Below are 19,315 nucleotides of genomic sequence, written 5' to 3'. Positions count from 1 at the left end.
ACTAGAACCACTGCCCATGCCAGTCACACCGCATTCATCCGGCTTGTTCCAGCTGTACACTACCTCCTCGTGAGCCTAAACTCACTATCGCTCTCTCCTATCATTTAGCTACACGTCGGGGAGAGCGAACAGATCGCAACACTGGTCATCATGCAGGATATCAACACGCGTACTACACAGGTCACCCCAGGGAACAACACAATTTCAGTTTATTCACACAGAGCAGCATGCTAGCCGCCTACTAATGCGCTTCGACGCTGCATCAAATGTATGAAGTGCTATATAAATGCGACTGCATTAGTATACAATTGCACTTTTTATTGAAATAATTCACCCCAGAATCAAGACGCCAGCAGATATGTAGTCTTCATATTTTCAATCTGCTGTCATCCTGATTGCATGGTAGGCAATAAAGGTGTAGGGGCTTTTTAGAAGGAGGTATATTTTTAATGTATTTTGGGGTTTTCTTGAGACTTTCACATATGCCCCATCTCCGTGCTCCCACCTAGTCACTAACTCATTCTCTCACTGATAAAACCTCCACTGTCCTGCACACTGAAAATTGGGGAGAAGGTATGGTCCATCGGCTAGATTGCCAACTTTGGTGCTGGAAACCTGGGTTCGACCCTCGGGGTCGCGCCCACATCCTGTGATTCTGGGAAATTCACTTAATCTCCCCGTGCCTGAATGTGTAAAGTAAACGGTGCTCATGTAGCACTCCAAAACCTTCGGGTCGAGTTCGCGCTATATAAATCAGCAAAACAAAAAAAATGTGCCCCACTTCATAAACTGGACTCCGCCCAGACTCAAATCTAGGAAATGGATGCTGAAAGTTGGCCTCACTTCATTGTAATGTATGTGGATGAGTTAGTTCAGTGGATGCCTCGTGTTTGAAGATGTCATGAGAACTGGAGGGGCCGCGCCTGTAGCTCAGTGCCAGAACTAAAGACCCCCTTGTTTGCAGGCCAGCTGCGGCCACACAGCGTGTAGCGCGAGGGCAGCTGGCTGCACGTCATGAGATGTGCTCGAGCCAGGAATTCTGAGCGCGTGAAGAGAACACTGCCACAATCCCAAGGGGCTACGGGGAGTCATTCAGCAGTCACTGAGATTTCTAACTTTCTCTTCCAGGCCTTCCCTTCCTCTTCCCGCCCGTTACCACCCTGTCATTCTTTTGCTTATAGCTCTGCGTCTTGTGGCCCTCCCTCCCCTATCTGGCCCACTAAGGCACACTAAAATAGCACTCACTCATTTCTGTCTTTAAAAACAGAATGACGTGTACTGTAATATGAAGTCTAAATAGAATCGTGTACTAAATGCTATTGAATCTCTTTTCTCCTGTATTAAGTCTATTCTTTATGCTCCTAATCAGACGTGAGTGGTAAGGCAATCATGGGACAATATTTTAGTAATGTTCACCGATGTTATTGTTTCTTTTCTTTTTAAGGTTTCTTCTGCTACCTTATGGTAGTGATTCATTGGTTGCGTTCATGAATATGTTTTATGCGTGTGAGATTTTTAAAGCAATTTTTCAATATGCGTAACTTTTTCTGTATGCATAATACACAAAACAATACAGAACGTACTGTGGACCGCAGCGTGCATTCCATTTGTTGTTTTGTGATCTCCTAATCCAAAATGTCTGCTGCCTCGGTGTCCGGAAATTGCATGATTTAGAGCATTTGAATGAAATTCACAAAGCTAGTATTAATTATATATCACTAAGATGTAAATGTAGTATTTAGGTCTGCTTGTATTCAGCCTGCACTTCCCATTTCTTAACAGAGCAAAAGGTGCCTTTTCGAGAATGCACAAATGCAGGTTTTCTAGCTGGTTCTTTGCGAGAAGTCCAGGAGTAATGCCTTTTATATGCACATGGCATTTCCTTATGTGATTGGTGAAAAATATAAAAGGAAAAGGAGCGCATCTCTTGACAGTGGCCATATTAGGGACAGCCATTGATTTGATTGTCTCGTGTGCAAAACTGAAGATAGTTGCAGGGTGAGGCAAGCGTTTCTGTGGGCCCCTGTAGTTAACAGAGTGTTAACTCAAGTCTCTTTGGAGCATTAAGGGGAGCACATTTCAGTACATCAATCTACCGTACCCAAGCATTTATTGACACGCACATCCATTAATTCAATCATCCAGCTTTCAAGCCTCCCTGTCGAGGGCTTTGTTCTTAGATACTAATGCAATCTGACACCATTTGTAGTAACTGAATGTCTTTGGGGTTGCTTGGGATGCTGGAGCCTGATATTCTCTGGGGCACTATCCTCAATTACGCAAACACCCAATTTCTGTCATTATTTATGACACCAAGGCCCAGATTTGTCAAAGTTTTACGTCGCGCTAGGGGATGCAAAACCTAGAATGAGATTTACCATTGATGCAAAACCTAGAATGAGATTTACCATTGATGCAAAACCTAGAATGAGATTTGCCAAGCCATGCTAGGCCATCTTGCATGGCCCTTCGTAGCTTGGTAAAACTGGAGTAACCCAAGGCAGCGCAAGGAACGCCAGGAACTGCACTCTGGCAGAATCTGCGACCCCCTTCCCAGGACTCCACGACCCCCCTGGGGGTCGCGCCCCACAGATTGAAGACCTCTGATCTAGGCAACCACAACAATGTGCCCGTGTCTGACAACAAGAATATGTCTTGGATGTAGGAGAGCTCCCCGCCAATCAATGCTTATGACAGAAAGAAAGGAGAACTTTCTTTAGGACGGGAACCCTAGCCCACCCTGGGGTGGCGTGCTTCATCACGTGCTTCTCCAAGCAGAGTGGAAAGAATGCTGTGTAATAAAACAAAAAACTATCGCCTGGTCAGACCCTCCAACTTTATTTTGTCTGCCAGGGGCCGGATTAACAAGCATTTGCAATGCAATAGGTCTCGCATTTTGTTAAAGTTAGAGCTGTTGGTGTTGGAAATGACAATGTTTTTTACTTTCACTTTTTGTATACCAATGGCAATAGCACTATGCAAATTTAATTACTCTGCTGCAAATAAAAAACGAAAGTAAAAAACATTGTTATTTTCTATGCCAACAGCTCTAACTTTAACACATGCGAGACGTATTGCATTGCAAATGCTTGTTTTACTTTTCCATTTACTGTTCTAACATGGCTGTCCGTCATCTTAGAATGTTAAATAAAAAATGGCTATCTATATCACAACTCGTGCACATCCATGTTTCATAAGAGGTGTGTGCGCATGCATCATGATTCATTTGTACCCTTCAGCCACCACCTTGGAATGGGTTTTCTTTAATAGAAAACTCTGTGCAAGAGAGGAAGCCATGGTTGTGCATGTGTTGTGATGCATGACTACACATGCAATTGGTAGAAAAGCTTTAGTAATGCTAAGTGCTTGCCCTTTTAGGGTTAAGACATTTTTGCATTGCTAATGCTTGTTTGTTGTTGTGTATACATTTAGATACTTGCCTTTTAGCTCTCAAGTGTACAGATAACATACACAGAGACAATGGAATATGTCTAGTATTTATAGTTTGTCGGGTGGGAAACCTGTAAACAAAACGTAGGTGTTGTGCATTTTCAATTAACATTTTATCATCTAGAATAAATCTCCTTCCCCACCACCAACAGCCCATCTCCTCATTTCTATTAGTCTGTGAATTAAGCTGAATTCGTGTTTTTATACTACATAACATGATTTATAACTGTAAATGTTGTCAAACAGCACTCACATTTCAAATTGATGTGTTTAGTGTTGGACCGGCCTATCTGGACCTAGACCCCCCCCTTCCCATAAGAATGGAGCAAAGTAGCAAACGTTTAATGGGAGCTGCTTTTAGGACAGGGTGGATTTAAGGATTCTTGGCCCACCTAACCATGAATGAAACCCCGAGGAAGAGGCCTGCGATATTTGTAGCCACATATGTAAATTGTTGTTGCAGAGAAATAATACTCCTGGATTTCGGTGCTTGACCTTGAACCACTGACATATTACACTGGACTTGTTCAGAACTCAATTGCATGGCAAACCTATCCCTTGCAATTCACTTTTTGTGGGAAATTGTACTGCCAAATTAATTGTTTGGTATCTCTGTAAAAACACATGTTTTGCTGGCAGGTGAAATAAGCCCTCCTGCGGAAGTTAGCACCATCATGCTCTGCTGCTCTTGTGAGGGGCCTGGGGGCTGATAAACACTCTCCAGTGCTGCATATTAGGTCAGTCGAGCGATGGGTGTTTGAGGTGATTTGCAACATCCACTCTGTGATTCCTCCTTCTTTGCTGATAGCAGTGTAACACACGGCCACACTTGGCTTCCCACTCCCACTATGGAGGAAGTAGAAGGATTTCTATTGGATTCCCTCTGCGCGCCAATCTCTGGTGAGAGGTCACGGGGAGGCTGACGCAAGCCCATGTGCTGATAACACGAGGAGCCATATCTCTGACACTGAGATACCGCTACTTCTGCCGTTTCTGAAAGTATGTATGGGGGTGAGTGGAACATGTTCAGCCCCGAGGAGTGTCGAATATGATTTAGGGGATCGTTAACCTCCTACTAATTAATGGTTTTGACTCATTACATCTTTTCGCGGAGGGAAGCCGGGGTGCTGCTTCATTGTCAGCTTAGGACACTCGCGTACAAATTAGCTTTATTTCATGATAATATTATTGTGTAGCAGCTTTTTATACCGCGCTTTATATCCTTGGAGATCTCTTGATTGCACTGTTTCGCATCAACTTCCTCGGTGCCATTTTGGAATTTTATTGGCCCGTTTTCTTGGCATTCGAGCATACCCGAGAATGTATTTCCATGGCGATGCAAAATACGAAAGTGTGTGCTGAGTTTATCTAACCGATGTTCAGTGCATGGGGTTTTCGATCAAGCACTTAATTGAACGGCTTATTCGTAAGAGTTAAATTATTGTGGTGCAATATCGCAATGTTAGTAAAAAAACACAACGTCACTCAAAGTTTTTCAGTGAATTACTTTGGTTCTGTCATGGTATACCTTAGCCTTTGCTCAAGTTGCGCTTTTGACCAAACTCTTTAATAACACCACCTGCCAAAAGCCCACTTGCAGATAGGACCCAAGGGAGTAGCCAGAAAATTAAAATACCCCTCACACACTTTGACCCATACTGGGAATGCCATTGGTTGAGTGAAGCGAGCAAGACCTACCCACCCTAAATAAGATCCATTCATTACTTACTAGATCCCTTCACCCACCTCTGTCCATCTATCTCTCCTTTTAGTCTTTAATTCATCCATCCATCTATCCATCTTTTCATGCTTCCATCCATCCATACTTTCACCATTCCATCTATCCTTCCTTTGCCATTCTCTCTATCCATCCTTTCATAATTACTTTTCCATCCACCCTTCTATCCTTCCACTCACACTTCCAACCATTCATCAATCCTTTTCCCATCCATTCATCCACATTTTTTTCATCCATGCGTCATTTATCCTCCATTTTATCAATTCACTCATCCACCTAGAATTCCATTAATTCATCCACCTATTCAGCCAGTCTTTCATTGTTCCAGCCAGTCTTTCTTTCACCCACCCATGCAAATGATGGATTACTTTCCGTTCATCAGTGCTTTTACACGTGAATCAATCCTTCCATTGTTTTCATCCTTCCTTCTTGTCATTTTCTTTCTTCTTTCCATGTGTCCTCCCATTCACTCTTCCTTCCAGCCCACTCTCTCACTCTTTCTTTCTCTATCTTTTTCTCATCATTTAACCTCCTGGGCTTCCTTTACTATTATAAGATTTGCATCCATGAAATCTCTTATGGTTTTTCCTTACTTTATTTTTTAAGAGCTTTTCTCTGCAGAGTTGCAGACAGAGCAGGCGCATAAATAATTATTAGTGCCAGCACCAAGCCTGGTTAAGCTGTGAACTCGGGGGGAGGGGCAGTCATGACACCACTGCTAGAACACATGTGTGACAGTTGTGGCTCCTTCGCTAAAGCGGTGGAGCGTCGCCCCACTGCCAGGAATCAGCAAAAGAAAGGAAAAAAATGATAATAATGTAATGTTTTTATCTTTGTATTTTGCCCTCCTGCTGCGGCAGCATTTGAGAGGGGGTGGGGCTGCAGAGCAGGGGAGGAGTGGTAGAATATTCCTGTGCACAGTGACTGTTTGGACGGCCGTCCAACAAAGTCATGCGCACTACCCTCTTCTCCATGCAGGCAGCATTACATGCCAACCCTTCCAGCCCCTGGCTAAGCACCGGGTCACGGCACTCAGCCCAATCACAGCACTGCATTGCAGCTTTGTGATGAGCTGCGGGGAGCGTGGGAGCCCAGGTGCTTCCTGCTTCCTCACAAGAAGCCAGGAAGAAGACGGGATGGGACACAGGGGAGGAACGGCGGGAGGTAAGTTTTTGTTACCCGAGTTCCCCCTGCCCAGCTTCGCCCCCACCCGCCCCACTGCTGCTACTAGGCAGCAGCCATGACTGGTGTGTGCATAGTATGCCCTTGCGGAGTCCACAGAGGAATGGGCACATTCCCAACTAGTCACTGATTTTGGCTGTGTCCAGCGAGCTCTTGGTTACCATTTTCTTTGCTACCCTCGTTACCCGGAGCCTGTGCGCAATCAACTCTGCCTTCAGTCATGTCTTTTTTGACAGAAACGTTACTGTCCTTAAAGACACTAACAACATTTATTCTCAATATTAATTGTAGTTGAATGTCTGAAGTACTACCTCAGCGTCTTGGTTACCCTATAATGGACACATTACAAAAACTTGGTTAGATTTTGAATTTTTTTAAATAGATGTGGAATAGATCATTTGTTTGCAGCTCATTGATGTCAATATTAAAGACAATGGTGAAGTGAAATGTATCTTCACAACAAATGTAATTAATGTTATGTGTCCATATGAATGATACATTCTTATGCAATTGCCTGCAGTACCAATACATATCCTTTTATAGGTTTCGCCTAAGACAGCATGCATGCACTGTCGGCAAATCCCATTGTTAATTGAAAAAAGCTTAAAAATGGGCCTTTATCCTGGCCATTACTTACCATTGGTTGGTTACCACATATTTCTGTTTCCTTGCTTTTGCTTGATCAGCGCCTCTTGCTCCTTCCTTTTTCCTCAAGGCACATTTAGTGTTGGTCCCTGCCATTGAGCATGGACTAGTACAGCTTCCTGTTTGCAGCCTGTGTCCTCCTCCAGGTACTTTTTTTTTGTAATGCACTCTCAAAGAGTGCATGTCTGCAGTTAGTTCGGATGTTTGAACGATTTTTGTCATAACATTTGACTCGTAAATGGTGCAAAGCCAACTGTGCAGAAAGTTAGAGGTATTCCAGTGACTATGAGAACAGTTTTATGGGAGGAGTTGAATTGGTTGGAGGAGATGACATTATTCAACCTGTCGAGTCTGTGGAATGGGTAAGTTCTGTAGTTTTAGTGCAAAAAATAAATGGCACAATTCAAATGTGGCTTAATCTCCGGGAATTTAATAAATCCACCTTGGTTGATCAGTATCCGTTTCCTATTATAAATGAAATGTTATTGACTATTGGAGAGTCCAAATTGTTTTTAACTCGTGATCTATCCCAAGCATATCATCAGATTAAATTTAAATCATCATCGAAACACATAACATCTTTTATAACACCAACCAGAGGGTTTGTTTAGATTTGTGTGGATGGCACTTGAACTTGCCTCTTCAGTATGTGACAAGATTATGAAGTTATTTTTTAATGAAACTAATGCAGATTTCTTTTCAGGTTGAATTTCTGTTGTGGGGGCAAGGATTTGAATGACACAATAAGGTATTGAAAAGGGTATTAACAAGATTGAATGATGCAGGATTTGTATTAAGTTTGGGTAAATATGAGTTTAGGTGGAGCAAATGGAGTATTTGGGTCATACTATTTCTGGAATAGGTATGAGCCCCAAAATTATATTACTGAAAGCAATTAAAAGTGTGCCGTCCCTGTCGAACATTCAGCAACTGAGGAATTTCCTCGGGTATTATGCTAAATTTATCATGCATTTTTCTGACATAACTAAGGAACCTTTAAAGAATAATGTACATTTTCAGTGGTCAAGCAAATCAAGGGTAACATTGTAAATGCAGAGAATTTGAAACCTTTTAGTGTGCCTGTGATTGATCGATAACTTGTATGTTTTGAGTGCCGTCCCTAAGAAAGAAAGGAATTGCAGTGCTTCCCGTAGCCTTAAGGGGGCTGGAAACGCATACAATGTGATTGAAAAGGAAGGGGTAGTGTGTTGGTGGGTGATTAAACATTTTCAGATTACATTTGGGGTAACACTTTTGAGTTAAAAGTTTTTCCCAAACCTTTAGAGGATTTATTCTCTACCAAAGGAGCTGCCAAGACTCGGGTTAGCAAAATGATGTTATTCCTTGCAACAATTCTCCTTCAATGTACACTATGTACCTGGACACACACATATTTATACTGACTGTTTGTACAGTCTGGCTCTTTAAGTTGCTGATGAAAAAATAAAAAATTATGGTGATGGAAAGGATGACATTTTGTGGCCTCAGTATCTGAGTGTTGTAAAGGAGTTATCACAAATAAGGAATGGGAAGTCTGAGGTGAATTTGAAGGCTTTGATGTTGGGGATCAAGAAGTGTTTATTTGTTGGTTGGCTGAAAGAGAAAACTGAGGTCGCCTTGGTGTGTGATTACAGACCCATTTGGGATGGGTTGATCTGGGAGGGCAACAAATGCTATCAAAGAGACAAAGGTGTGTTCTTATGAAATTTAGAGTGCAGTTGATTGACATTCTGCATGAAGGTCACAGTGGAATGTCTGGGATGAGTGAGGCCAGGAATACTTTTTGTTGATCTGGGATGTATAGTTTGATCGAAAGGCATGTGAGAAGTTGTTTACCATGCACAAGGAGTAATACATTGTATATGTTTAAAGAAACTTCTATAATTCCTGGAATTCTCAAGATGTCCAGGGAAGTAATTAGGGCTGGATTTTTGCTGATCATTTTCTCAAAAAGCATGTTCAGGAAGGTATGCTTTGGTACCTGTGGACTATTTTTCTAAATGGCTGGAGGTGAAAATTGTGAATTGTGTAAATTCTGTTCCAGTTCTGGAATTTTTGAGTGATGTTTACATTGGAATATGGCTATTCAAAAAAAGTTGTGGAATTATAGAACTATGCCTCATTCTGCCACAGGTGTTACACTATTTTGCTTGCTAAAATGAAGAGCACCATATTCTAGGGTGTATCCAGGTTGTAAGAAGTGAGGTAGCTGGATGTACTTTGGCTGTAATATGGATGGTGTGCGAGAGTGAATGAGTACATTTGAGAAGAGTTATCAAGTAAAACATGATATATTATCGATCTGTAAAACGTGCTGTCAAAGTTGATGATTGGGCTGGTAACAAAGGGAAAAGTGTCTGATCACCTCCATTCAAAGTTTGCTAGGTAAAAGAAATACGGTTGAATTGCAGGGAGGAGATGTTTGAAATGTACGGAAGTTGACAAAATGTCATTCTGCAGAAGTATACAGCAGTTTTGTGCTGAACAATTTATTCTTCTTGTATTGTATCATGTTTGTCTTTTGTGACATTAATGCTATCATCTGTTCTTTTCATTTTGCTGTATACGGAAAAGGGATATGTTGTGTTTGAACGCTTTTTATGAAGAGGAAGTTTGGAACGTTGGAATGGAATGTTGTGGAAGGGGGTTCTCGGCAGAGGCAGTTGCTGCTGAATGGGACAGCTGAAGCATGCTTGTTATGAGCTAAAATACATCTACCTTCATTCCTGAGGTATTGAAGTCTTACAGGGCAGGCGTTAGCTCTGGTGGCGCCCTGTGAGACAATGTTTGTTGACGCCCCCCAATGACCACCTCTGCCACAGATTCCCTCACTACCACTATTTTACAGTGCCCCACAAGTCTCCATAACCACTGTATTAGATTCACTTCGTTTTATAGCGCCTCTCATGCCATTGTAAGGTGTCAGAGCACTTTAAATCACACACACATTGCACAGAGACAATCCTACATGTGTAAATCAGTGTTTATGAAATGTTACATAAGACAGAGGACTATAACGTGTGGAGTCACATGTCATCCATACTGTTAGGCAGTATAGTGTAAGAGTTCTAGGTCTAGAAAAGCACAAATTCAGAATTCAAAACTTAACACCATTGTTAGAGGCTCTCTTTAATAATAAAAATTGATTTCTACCCAAATGAACTGTTTTTGGAAGATTAAGGATAATGAAAGACTGAGCAAATAGATACATAGGTCTAATCTATACCATGCAGTTTGCAGGCAGCTCTTGGATGACAGTTAATAGCTCACTGTTGTATATTAAGATTTTAACTTATAAACTTCAAGTAATAAAAGAATCGCTCTGACAAAAGCAGTAACCCACCAACCTATTTATATTATATGCACCTTGTGATCTGCATAATACACATTCTTTGCAGCAGGCATATAAACCCTCTGTGCTACCTTATGATGAGTCAAAACTTCCACTAGACAAAATGCTGGTCTCTCTCCAGGAAGAACATTAATCACCAGAGTTATCTACACATTTTTATTGATGCCTGAAAATTGCTGGAGGCAAAGAATGTGCCAGCTGGTTCATTTAAAACTATCATATACTGGTAAACATGGCACCCCAACCCAAGTCAGTGCCCGGTGTGGTGGCACTGATCGCACCAGAGTTGGATTGGGATTAAAAATCGGCCCGGGCAGCAAAAAAAAGGTTGCCCACATTTGCATATTGCCTTTTGGCAAAACACTGCTTTGGGGAAATTTTTATAGAAATAAGGGGGAGGGGTCTCTGACAGAGGCATGTTTTTTTAACTTTACTTAGATTTAAAAAAAATGCACTGATGATTTCACACTAGTGAAACACACCTGAAAACTAGCGAGGCCACTTCTGCTCAGGCCCCTTACCCCCACTCAATCTGCATACATTAATGAGCCAGCCCAGCGAGAGAAAAGAAGTGACACCTCTGCCCACTGATAAAAGGGAGGTAATAGACGCCCATCTGCCTCCAGAAAGGCCACTTAGGCACCCACTGGGCCACTGGCGGCATCTGAAAACCCCAGACACAGCCCAAATCGGCCCACCAGGCTGCCTAAAAATGCAGCCCACAGCTGGTAGTCGGATATTGCCTGAGTGCCCGCCTTACCAATGCGACCCTGGATCGCACCCCCTAGAGCCGGCCCTGAAGTTTTATTATAACAATCACGTGCCTCATAAAAGTATCACATTTGAAACTAACTCTGTAAATTTAGTCCCCTGTCATTATCTGTAAAGTACTAGGTAGAAATTTTCACACCAGCAGGATTTAATCGAAAAACACAACAATGGTCATATATGAACCTATTAGGACATATTAGGCTTTTCACCATCAAAAACGTTATGCCTACAGGCTTTGTCAAGTCATTCGTAATGACTGATGCACTATTACTGGGTTACATACGCTGCTTTACCACATTTCTGTAAGTGGGGTTTATCAATAAAGACTGTGATAATCAAGATACCATATATTTTTGCCACTGAAGCATGTTACAACTGTAGGGCATATGCTGTGAGATATTAATAGAAGAAATATATATGTATGTATTTTACATTGCGTTGAAACGTTTGCCTTTGAAATAAAGCAGACAGAAGTTGGTGTATTTTTCAATTGGAATAAAAACAGAAGTACCACACACTGCCTGAAATTTGCTTATTGCCCTGTTTGTTTTGCAAGAGGCAAAAGTCTTGAACGACATGCAAATTCTTCTTAGTTAACTGTATTCTTTCTTTTCTTGTTGTCACGAGTCAAGCTACTGCAAAGTTATTTAATATTTTCCATTTGAACGTATTTTGTACCACTAACAAATGTTTTTCTGATATTTTTTGTTTCAGACGAAAACTCAAGATGCAAGCTGGTTTCCTCAAAGTATGTTTTGTGGTGTTTACGGCCATTGTCAACCACCCTCTTCTTTTCCCAAAAGACAATGCGACTCTACCAGAGCAAGATGAGAACATCATTCAAAAGATGAAGGAGCATGAAGAAAATCTCAAAATGGAGCAGCTGCGCCTCGAGCAGGAGATGATTGCAGACCAAGAGCAAAAGGAAGCCTCCCTAGAGCAAGAGGAAAACCTGAAAGATGAGGGCCTGGCTTCAAATTTCTGGACTGCAGTGTCCATGATCATTTTCTTGTTGATTGAGATCTGGAGGCAAGATTATCTAGAAGAACATTCGCAGGAACCCATCTTAGAGGAAGATGACTCACACATACTCGGGAACATGTTTGAGGGAGTGACCCTCCCAAATAAAGCAGTGCTTGCCAGCTTTTACGAACAGTGCATTCGCGGGGCAACCAACGATGCTGGCAGGACACGTGAGTTTGTTGAAGGGTTTGCAGATGATCTGTTGGAGGCACTGAGAAGTGTGTGTAACCGTGACGCCGACATGGAAGTGGAGGACAGCATAGGTATTGGTAGCATGTATGAAAATTGGCGCGTGAACAAACCCTTAATTTGTGACTTGATCGTGCCTTTTTCTCCTCCAGAACCGTACCATTTCCAGTCCCAAATCTGGGGCTCTGAAATATCAATCCCACCAGACAAACAAGGCTACGGAAAGATTAAAGTTTGCAGACCTGACGAAGGAGGGACGGGGTGTATCTGTGACAAGACCAAGCTTGGAGAAGACATGCTCTGTCTTCTACACAGCAAAAACAATGTGGCAAAGATGAACCGTGAAATGGAGGATTTGCTCTGCTGCAAAAATACTCAGTATCTGGACACAGATCAAGTCATGAAATGGTTCCAGATTGCAGTAACCAAAGCATGGAATAAGATTTCCCGGAAGTATGAGTTTGACCTTACTTTTAGCCATTTAGATGCTCCTGGAGCTCTGAAAATAAAGCTTCGCTCTGGAAAGTGTATTACATTCAACCTTTCTCCGGTGGTGCAATATGAAGATTCAGATGTCTATTTTATGTCCCACGTTTCGGGCAGCAGTATGCTGGACGACACCTCCTCCAGCATTTACTGGTTTCTGTCCTTTGCGGTCTACGAGAGGCGATTCCTGAAAGATATTGCCAAAAGGCTGCCTGAGAATTCATGTCACCTCAGCTGTCTACAGATAGCCACATTCCTTCATGGAAAGCAATGCAGTCTAACCGGACAGAGTGGGCTGACGAACTACCATCTGAAGACGGTGTTGATGCACCTGCTCCTTGCTCGGCCCTATGCCGACTGGGACTTTGACCATTTGGAGGCCAGGCTACGCGACATGCTGAACTACCTGAAGAAATGCCTGCAAGAGAAGAAGCTACACCATTTCCTAATTGGGAACCCAAAGATCCCAGAGGCAACCCAGCTTCCAGAAGTATTCCGCCTTGCCGAATCTCTGAACTTATTCCGCCCATTTGTGTTGCACAGAGATCTTTATAAGAAGACGGTGGACATGTTTAATGAGATGCTGAAGAATGCCACAGTGTTGATCAATGAGTACACACTACACATTCCTGCAGAACACACACACATCATCAATAAAGTGTCATAGGACCAAGACACTATTCCTGCAGAAAATCCAAGATACTCATTACCTGCTACCTATTTGCATTCAGTGAATGCCGAGAGAGACACTTGTTATTCAAGCTTCACCGTGCATTTATCAATGCAGTTCAATATAACGCTTGCATATGTTCATTATGTCATTATGCAGCAGAAAGCACCCATGATCCTTTGAACCCTTTTTAGTACTGCTGTCATCAATATGTGTTTATGATTAATGTCCTCCGAAGCTATTGTTAATAGTGGCAACGTAGACAACAAATCCCTCACTGTACAAACACATCATTGGAAGAAATTAGTAATCAGGACTCTGGTCATATGATCAGCATTCAGCATTGTCGTTTAGACGGAGCCTCTGCTCTGTAGTGTTTGCAGTCCTGGATGTCAGTAAGCCCAAAAGCTATTTATTTAGACCTTAGTTTATAAACATTTCCATAAATACATCCTGAAATCATACACAGGTAAAAAAAGTGGCAGTATTGGATGAGCATATCTGCTATAAGTGACATTATCATTCAGAAAGCTGCTGCTCTGCAGTGTCTTCATGACAGCATGAGCCAGACACCGTCAGTGAACTGAACTTATTTTTAACGCTTTTTATCCTTATATTCCACACATTTACTCTTCCTTTTTGAACCGCCGTCTGGTCTTCATAGCATCCAAACAAACGTAGTGGATGTGCTGTGTCTGCCAGGAAGCTAAACATATATAAGACTGAAAGCCAAATGGCCAAACATGGTTGATCATCGGTACCTTAAGGTGCTTCCATTTTATTTCTGGGTCAGTGGACTGACTCACTTCTTTTATCACACCAAGGGCAATATTATTGAAAGTGCACAAAGTGTGCAACCGGCGTGTTCACCGGTTTAACACCCCTGGGCACTTTGGTGTTATGGGAGGACCTTCAGATGCACGAGTGCACATTTAGCACAATCTCAAGGGAGTGTTCTCTCATTTGTAGGGAGGCATTGCACTTTACGAATCAGGGAGACCTTGACCTGCAAACCTGCTTCATATTATAGACGCCAACACAGAGGCATAGAGTCTGTTGGGTGATGCACTGACTGTGCTCCACATAAAGGTGACACACAGTCAAAGTGCCACCTGAGGGCACCACTTGAAAAGGAATAAAAGGAGGCCGAAGGAGCCCCCAGACATTCCGCTACAGGTGGGTGCGATCACTGACTGCACCCGCCTGTAGCTGAATCTTTGCCCCCTTTGAAATGCAGGCCAGTTCCCACCTGCACAGGGAAAGGTGGACAAACGGCTTCAAAAGCTGCCCCATCTTTGACATATGCACTGTTCCCAGTACAGGCAAAATTTGTGCCTGTACTGGGAAAAGCACATCTGCTGTTACACGGCGCATTGAGTTAAATGTGTGCCATGGCACAGAGTGGGAAGTGCACGCTCTCCATAATACAACTAAGGATCTAGACTCTCTGCAAGTCACAGTGCCACATATTTCCATTCCATCAAACTTGATTCAGCCTTTCATCCTTCAGAGTTAAGAGAAATGAGTGCAGATTTATACTAAATTGTGCTAAATTAATAGACACATTATTGTGTAAAGGGCTTTTTGCTAAGAGTGGTAAAATGACTAGAATGGTTACATTCCAGTTGCAAAGTCTGAGCCACATACTATAGTGGCACCTGCGAATCATTTATTTATTTTCCCCAGGTAATAAACAGAGACAGACAACCTCCATGATTTGGGGCCTGCACTGACTCAACAGTGAAATCGATGACTGAGGAAGGTTACACAACTTTCTGTTCAAAGTTTCAGCAGATGGCAGGGCTCCCGGTATACTCCACTAAGGCACCAGTCTAGTCACCCACAGGACTAACGCCAGCCTGCAAGAGCCGACCAGGCCAACCAGACAGAGTCCTCACAAGGGACAAACATGGGTTACAACTTCAATACGAACGTCCTTAGAATGTACCTCAAGATGCATTCCTGATCTACACCACTACAGAATGACTCACTCAGTGCACCAAGGCAACCATGATGCTGCCTGCCAGGCCACCCAGAATGCCCAAAAAATAAAAAGGCACTTGTTTTGTAATTGCATTTGCTGTGATTGAGTAGTTGTAGAGTTCATGATGTTGGGGAGCTTAACTGTAGCAAGAACTAGAGACTGTAACCAGCACTTAATTTGTAAAAACAAAAACCAAAAACATTGCTTTAAAGAGTCAAGTTGTCCCACCACAACTGCATACGAGTGGATCACACTTTCAAGTCCTGAGCTGTCTTTTTACAAATAATTTTTTATTTATTTGTATTAGTCTAATTAGTTTAAATGAATCAAACCAACATTGAAATTGCCAAGGGGTGTTTGTGGGTAAAGCTAACATAATATTCTCAGTGGTGCATGTTCACAGAAGTGCACTTTAAAGTATATGTGTCCAATTCTAGAGAAATTATTATGAAAGCGAGTGTTTCCCAAAACGATTTGCGTAAAAGGAGATACAATGCGACATATTCAAAACTCTTTGTCCCTGTGTTTTGATAGCAGGATAATTTTGCTAGAATTTTTTTTACCAATAAAGGAAGATCTTTGTGATGTTTAAAGCACATATGGGCCATCCTGTTGTCACTACAGTGCACTTGAGCGAAAGTTATACGAGGTTTGGGTATTTTTGCAGAAAATGAGAATTATTGTGCATTCTTATTATTCTTCATACATGCCAGATTTTCCTAAGTGGTTTCCACTTTAGAACCTTAATTGTGATTGCCTGATCACAGCAGCAGCAGACGAATTCTGGGTTCGAGGCATTATCCTCTGAGTACATAACAGGAAGTAGGTAATTCTTTCCAATTTAACATATTCGCTAAACTTGCAAACTCCCACCAGGATTATTTTCCATTTTTAAGGTCTATGGCAGGGAAATGTTTGAAGATGGAGGCAAGCCCCTGCCTCTGATGGCCATCTTCTTCCTTGCTGATATTGCTCCTTAGCATGAGGCATTTCCATTAACACCTTTCAGTGGGTGCTTTGTGATGTTACTGGGAGAAGATTAACGTTAAAAGGCCATTGGTTGAGTGCAAATAAGTGTATCCACTCATCATGACCTAAACATTTAAAAAATGGTTCATCGGAGGGCAAGCGGAGGCAATACATTTTGGTTGGCAAATCCCCATTCTTCATCTTGGTCTCACATGGAAGTCCATATGATGGATCTTATATTGCAGAAAATGCGAAGAGTTTGTCTCCATTACAATTGGATCATTGTTTGTTTTGTATTGCCCAGGAAGGTTCGTGGTTCACTATTGCGATTAATTGGTGACATGCTTACAGATCTTCCAAATTGGAAGAAGGAAAAAAACGAGGAAAAAGCACATTCTCTGTGAATAAGCCAAAGCCTATAGAACGAATGGTGCATAACGAAAGTCAAAGCAAAAAGTATTATGCTGATAACAGCGGCTTAACTTAAGCGTCAATTTTGTTCAAAGAGTGGCAGTTGCAATTAATAGAATAAAGAAATGCACTGCCTGCAGAAACAATCTCTGCCCTCAGTGACGTTGTTGTAAATGCAATATCATACATGCTCCGTTTTGGGCATGACCAATCAAATAAAATACTAGAGTGACTTCCATCTTAAGAGACCTTTCTCAAAACGGTGCTTGAAGAAATTTTGTTTGATTTTTTTGAGTCTTTTTTTTATTTCTATGGTTCTCCTTAAGAGAACAAGGCTCAACCTGGTAATGAATGACTTGTGACCCCTGACGCTTGCATGGTTTGTACTTAGAAACCCGTTTTGTCTGTATAATAGTTGCCAAGTAGATGAAAACAAGGGGTTGTGAGAATGATTGTGCTGGAAAGCAACAACAGAGACACGTCCTTAATAAACATTAGGAATGTAGTCTTTTAGGTGCTTTTTGCTCCTGTGTTTACATATTTGCTTCCTCGGTTTCTTGAAACGTGAAATTCAGTATTTCCAAATCAACGGTGTGCTGTTCAGTTTCATTTCTTTAAAGGACAGGATTCAAAAAGGGAATATGACTTAACTCTTCATCAGGACCACCGAACTATTTTGGGTGGAACTAAAATAGAAACGCAAGAGCGTCTCATTACCCGGTATGCTTTGCACATTTGGCATAAGCCCCAGTCAAGAATCACACACAGGTCTATGCACAAATATTGGGCCACAAGTTATCAATACCTCTTCCAAAGGCTCATTGGCCTTAAAGCTTCTAAAAGGTCTATTTATTTCATGTGCTGGTAGAATTAGGATCCCTTCGTTTTTTAACCACTTCAAAGAGGAAAGTGAACGTCTGATCTGTGCATACTAGATGGCAAGGTCACCCATCACCTTTTGGCCTATATGGGCAGCCCCAACGCATCTACAGAGGTTTGCCCGATTTTCCATTCTAATCCATTAAGCTTGACATTGGTAGAGCACTGCATGACCAAGGGCGCATCTCTGCATACCCGTGGCCAATGAGTAGGTAGGCTGCATTTGGAATAGCCATGTTTTAACTGATTTCTGAAGGCCTGATAGGATGGAATTTTAGCATTTCCTGTGACGACTTTTCTCAAAAGTTGCTGAATGATGAAAAAGACTTCTACCACCACATCAATTACACATAAAGCTTGGAACCTCCAGCTGCTTTTTTCCAACCTACCCCAGTGGTGCATTTGTTTAAAAAAATGTTTAGTCTGCCTTTAAGAAAAATTGAAGCAGTTGCAAAAAATGCCTCGTGTGTTAAGTAGGCAAAAGAAACAGGAGTTACCTGTCAACCACCAGGAGCCTGGAGTAATCAACAAAGCCTATTCAACAGTGGCTGCTAATAGTATATTTTTTATGCACACTGATTTACAAATCAGTCATGTTACCCACATGTTGTAATAAAGACATTCAATTAGGTATTTCAATTTATGTCAGGTAAGAACAATTGAAGTATTGCATAATTGGCTATAGGTTCGGCAAATAATTGCATGATTGTCTTCAATATGAAAACCAACAGTGGCAGCCTATCATTTAGTGCAGAGATCCCCAGCCTTTGCAGAGTATGGGAATGACTGTCATGTTGACCAACGATCAGCCTGACAGACACTCTTCATGGTCAGGTGAGGCAGCCAGGTACTATACATGCGTTAAATGCACAGGCACCTGATCTGAGCTTTGATGGGCTGAAGATTTCATAACCCTGTGGGCGTGACCTCTAAGCCCAGCAAAGCGCTGCAAGGTCCTACCACTAATGATAAGGGGGAGTGTCACCGATAGCCTCAGACCTGAGTGTTTATGTTTAAAGCCATGAAGTGCCCAGGACTAAGTGTCTATCATCAAGCCTCGTCACAGAGTGGGGTAGGGTCAGCAACTCTCACTGACCCCATCCCACTCCGTGAGGAGGTAGGCAAGGTGCTCCTTTCATTGGCTTACCCATAACAAGAGACGGTGGATGTCTGGTGAGGGGTTAGTGACCTCTCAATACCTCCATGCCAGACATCCACCACTGTTTTTAGGGCTCGCAAGCGAAGCGAAAAGCCCTGTAGTAGGCGGTTTAAACATGGACCTGGAAATTCCACACAGCTCGTGCGTGTGATTTCCTAGGTCCATTTTAATTGGGCTTTGTGTGCGTGCTGTTTTTTAACAGAACACGCAATAGGCCATAGGCGGTCGCGTAGCTCCGCCTATGGCCTATTGGTGTCTGTTACGCGCACCAAAGCCCATATGTCTTCAATTATCTCGGCCATCATGGCCAAAATAATTGAAGACATATGCCTGCAGTGGTGCGCACTCACCACTCACGGGCTGCTTCTTTTTTGGATCCATTTCACGGTTATACTTTATGAGCAGGC

General features: G+C 42.3%; 1 protein-coding gene across 1 annotated transcript in view; it reads left to right on the top strand.

Moving 5' to 3' along the window:
* Positions 1-16,088, top strand: part of ITPRIP (inositol 1,4,5-trisphosphate receptor interacting protein) — a 184,205-nt gene extending 168,117 nt beyond the window's left edge. The window contains exon 3 of the mRNA XM_086922754.1: positions 11,853-16,088. Within this exon, the coding sequence (XP_086778880.1) occupies positions 11,866-13,503 (1,638 nt within the window). The 5' untranslated portion in view covers positions 11,853-11,865 and the 3' untranslated portion in view covers positions 13,504-16,088. The remainder of the gene's footprint in view (positions 1-11,852) is intronic.
* The last annotated feature ends 3,227 nt before the right edge of the window (positions 16,089-19,315 follow it).

Source organism: Lissotriton vulgaris, chromosome 5 (genome assembly GCF_964263255.1).
Source record: "Lissotriton vulgaris chromosome 5, aLisVul1.2, whole genome shotgun sequence".
Taxonomy (NCBI): Eukaryota; Metazoa; Chordata; class Amphibia; order Caudata; family Salamandridae; genus Lissotriton; species Lissotriton vulgaris.
The sequence above is the reverse complement of the archived record's forward strand: the minus strand, read 5'-3'. Positions and strand labels throughout refer to the sequence as shown.